The sequence below is a fragment of the Dermacentor silvarum genome, unplaced genomic scaffold, assembly GCF_013339745.2.
Source record: "Dermacentor silvarum isolate Dsil-2018 unplaced genomic scaffold, BIME_Dsil_1.4 Seq950, whole genome shotgun sequence".
Classification (NCBI taxonomy): Eukaryota; Metazoa; Arthropoda; class Arachnida; order Ixodida; family Ixodidae; genus Dermacentor; species Dermacentor silvarum.
The window spans coordinates 2,115-6,666 of NW_023607008.1; the positions used below are offsets into that span (position 1 = coordinate 2,115).

At 52.0% G+C, this 4,552-nt stretch overlaps 1 protein-coding gene across 1 annotated transcript; it reads right to left on the minus strand.

The window, feature by feature from the left end:
- Positions 1–740: 740 nt before the first annotated feature.
- LOC119435842 (uncharacterized) lies at positions 741–2,312 on the minus strand. The gene is made up of 2 exons (XM_037702550.2): positions 1,944–2,312; positions 741–1,132 (listed from the first exon to the last, which is right to left on the minus strand). Exons 1-2 carry the CDS (start codon positions 2,225–2,227, stop codon positions 766–768), a joined length of 651 nt encoding a protein of 216 aa, XP_037558478.2. The 5' UTR covers positions 2,228–2,312; the 3' UTR covers positions 741–765.
- Positions 2,313–4,552: the final 2,240 nt, after the last annotated feature.

Below are 4,552 nucleotides of genomic sequence, written 5' to 3' on the forward strand. Positions count from 1 at the left end.
CGTTGCAATGTGCACCGGCTACAAACACAGCATGAGCACCAACGGCAAAGCCAACGGTGGGCACCTCGCTTATCGGTACTTCGCCAGAACATGTCTGACGCTGAAAAGGAAGCACCAGCGGAAACATAACACTAGGCGCGCGGGGAGACAGCGCACGCGAAGGATCTAGCCATCTCGGATGGCCCAAGCTTGAGCTCGGCGCAGCTAAACTCCAAAATAAAGCCCGTGAATCGCGTATGTGTGGCAGAGGCAGGAAACGTAGGAGTTGACGACCCGTGTGTTCTAGCTGCTAGGTAAATGAAGACTCCACGCCGCTATCAAGAAGGTTCCTCAGCTCGGGTGTTTCCATCAGCGAGTGACATGTACCGCCAGAGGTTCTATGAAGTACTTGACACAGTGCTGTCTTTGGTAAACAACAGGTATCCACCTGATATGCGGCAGCATAAGTCCCACATTGAGCTTCTTGCCATAGGGAAGTTCTACGGCGATAGCGTTGTATACGGTGACGACATCAACCAGGACGCCTGATTTAGCACAGATATGCTAATTGACATTTTAAGTGTTGCCGAGCCGCTGGGAAAGTCCGTACATCCGGAAGGAAATCAGACAGCGTTTCCAGGCATAATGCAACGTTTTATTGTCGTCTCGGAAATATATAGAAAAGGGGGGGGGGAGGAGGTGGGAAAGAAGAAAATCTGGCACACGGCGCAAGGGCAGCTGCCGCATGCCGATTCGGCTGACGTAAGTGATAACATTCCTTTCCCCTTAATAACCGTAGCGCTCTACCGGCTTCTTCGTACGAGTGGAACGCCGCAGTTGGGGCGGGGCTTCTGAGCCGTCCGACGTGGTACTGGAATCCAGCGCCCTCTCCTCTGTGGGCATCGGGTCGTCCTGGGGTTCGGCGGATGGGGTCCCGGATGTGTCGGCAGAACGCTTGCGCACTTGATCCGTGTGTCTGCGAACCACACCTTCATCCGTCTGAACAGTCACCAACCGGGCACCTGTGGTAGACTTGACTTTACCAGGTGTCCACTTGTCCCCGACTCCGTAGTTGCGGACGTAGATGGTGTCGCCTGGGGCGAAACTCCAGGTAGTGTCGTCGGTGGGTTTCCGCCGATGTTCTGTCTGTTTCCTGGGTGGAAAACACATGTCTAGTCTCGTCCGCAGCTTGTACCCCAAAAGCAATTCTGATGGAGACAACCCCGAAGGCTACATGTGGCGCGTTCCGGTACTTGCACAAAATTCTAGCCAGCGCAATCCCGAGATCCACTCCAGTCATTTTCTTTAAACCGTCCTTTATAGTTCTGACGGCGCGTTCTGCCAATCCATTGCTCTGTGGATGATAAGGCGGCGTGCGAATGTGCGTGATACCGTTTCGCACCATAAAACGGTCAAACTCTGACGCGGTAAATGGCGTGCCGTTATCCGAGACCACGGTGCGAGGCAGTCCGAATCTGCTAAACAACGCCCTAAGAGCGTCCACGGTGTTTTTAGCAGTGGCCTGGCGCATCGGTATAGCTTCTATCCACTTGCTGTGCGAGTCCACAATAATCAGAAGCATGGTGTTATTAACGGGCCCCGCGAAGTCTATGTGCAGTCGCGACCATTTCTCGTTCGTACTGGGCCAGCTTACAGGCTCCTGTGTCGGTGGCATGGGTAAAGCTTGTACACAGCTGCGACATTCATCCCCGACACGCTGAATGGCTTTGTCAAGACCGGGCCACCAGAAACTAGACCTTGCCACGGTCTTCATGGTTGAAACTGCCTGGTGGGCCTCGTGTAACAGTTTTAACAACCTCCCACGAGCATCTTTGGGGATTACTACCCGATGGCCCCTGAACAGTAACCCTCCTTCCACGGACAATTCATGTCGCCGTTTGTAGTATTCGGACAGTGCCACGTTTCCTACAGGCCGTGGTGATGGCCAACCCCCGATAACATACCGGCAAACACTTGATAACATCTCGTCTGCTGCAGTCAGTGCTTTCAACTCCTGGCGTGACACCGCGGGATGGTCCCATCCGTCGATGGCGAGCACCATGTCATCGCATTCTTCAACTGCTGGTTCCGGCGCCTGCAACATTTGTGGCAAACGGCTCAGTGCATCCGAGTTGAGCATCAGTTTGCCGGGTTTAAACATCAATTTATACTTGTAAGCTCCCAGCAACAGAGCCCACCTTTGAATTCTTGCAGCGGCCATAGCCGGGGTCTGGCGATCTGCCCCCATAAGGCCTAGCAAGGGGCGGTGATCAGTGACCAGCGTGAATTCACGTCCCAGGAGGTAATCACGGAACCGAGTAACTCCGTATACTAGCGCTAAGGCCTCGCGTTCGATCTGGGAGTATTTCCTTTCGGCTACGGTCAATGTCCGAGATCTAAATCCAATCGATCTGTTCTCGCCATCTATGCGATGAAAAAGCACTGCACCGACGCCATGCGGCGAAGCATCACATTCCAAGAGTAGCTCCCGTTTTGGGTCAAAATGTGTTAAGACCGGCGCAGCGCACAGCTTATTCCTGGCCTCTTCGAAAGCTCGCTCTTTCTTGCCCCAAACCCATTTTTGCTCCTTTCTCTAAAAGCCGATATAACGGCGCGAGCAACGTAGACAGATTCGGCAAGAACTTGTTGTAAAATGTTATCATGCCAAGAATTGACCGCAATTCGGTGACGTTTCGTGGGGCCGGAGCTAGCCTTATAGCGTCAACATTTTTTTCTAGCGGATGCAATCCCTCTGCGTCGATGCGGTGACCAAGATAGGTTACTGATGACTCAGAAAATCTACATTTGTCGGCACGAAGCTTGATGCCATGCTCCTTGAAACGATGAAGTACCGCTTCAACATTAGCATTCTGATCCCCGGCGGTGTCTGCTATTAGCACATCATCTAGATACGCTTGGGTACCTGGCAGACCCTTTAGCACCTCCTCGATCTTGCGTTGAAATATAGCGGGTGCCGACGCTATGCCAAAGGGTAAGCGATTGTAGCAGAATAGTCCCTTGTGGGTGTTAATGACCGCCAGCTTTTTGGAGTCGTCGTGAAGCGGGATTTGATTGTAAGCGTCTCGGAGGTCTAGAATGCTGAACTTCTCGCCCCCACAGAGATTACCAAATATGTCATCTATAATCGGCAATGGGTATTGTTCCACTTCGCACACGGGGTTCAAGGTGACTTTAAAGTCACCACAAATCCGCACCGTCCCGTCTTTTTTCAGCACGGGTACTATGGGCGTAGCCCATTCAGAATGAGGCACGGGGGAAATTATGCCTGCCGCAACTAGCCTGTCCAGCTCTTGAGACACTTTTTCGCGAAGTGCAAATGGAACCTTCCTTGCCTTGTAAAACTTGGGGTTTGCTCCTTCTTTGACGTGTAGTCGGGCCGGAGGGCCTCTCAGCAGTCCAGTTCCGTCGGTGAACAGCTCCGCGTAGCGCTCCAGTAGTGCTGCGGACGGCGATGCAGACGTGCTTTCCGTGCTTGTTTCTTTGACGTGCAATACAGGGACGCCTTCTGCACGCAATTTCTGCAAAAGATCCCGCCCACAAAGGCTGGGGCCGTCACAATTCAGAACCGTTAGGCTACAGTTTACTGTCAAAGATTGGTAAGAAACATTCATCTTGAGCACTCCAAGTACCGGAAGCTTGCCGAGATAACATGACAACTTTATCTGTGCTTCTTGCAGCTGCGGCCATCGTTGACGGTACGTTTCATAAACTGCCCTGGGAATTACACAGACTGGCGATCCTGTGTCGATGTCCATCGTCAGATTGATGCCACCCCAATTGAAACATTTCCTGATAGGTGGAACCAAAGCTGGAGCAGTGGTCAATGACCAAATCTGCGATGCGTTGCTGTCGCTATCTTCAGTATCGTCCTTCGTATGCGCTGTTAATGCTAGCGCTCTGTCGGTGGTGGTTTCGGGCGAGCACATTCTGGCTAAGTGACCCTGCCGCCTACACTTGAAACATCGCCGCTTCTTTAGCCTGCACGTCGAAGCTTTGTGCCCATAGCTTCCACAACATCTGCACAGTGCTTGTGACGTTACGGGTTTCTTTTTACTCGAGCCTGGTTCACGTTGCTGGGATAATTGTAGCACGTGCGTCTGCTCGTTGTCGGCCGAAATGCCTTGTGAATCAAGTTCTGCGGTTTCCGCGGCAAGAGCGAGGGCCTCAGCGTCAGCCAAAGACAAATCCTTTTTCGCTAGTAGCTGTTTCTGTAAGCTCTTGGACCTTACACCACACACTATCCGGTCCCTTATCATGTTGTCCAACATTGACGCAAATTGGCAATTATTCGCCATTTGGCGTACGGCCACAATGAATGCGTGCATAGGCTCTCCCTCTTGCTGACAGCGATGATAGAACTTGAACCGCTCGGTAATTTCATTCGGCTGTGGGTTATAGTAGCTGTTTAAGGTCGTCACAACCTCATTGTAGCTCAAAGAACTTGGCGGTAGGGGTGCAACTTTTCCACATAATACTTCAACTGTCGAAGTTCCGAGCGCGGCAACAAGCAAGGCTCTTTTCTTCGCATCTGGTGATACTGTTAGCTTCAAAG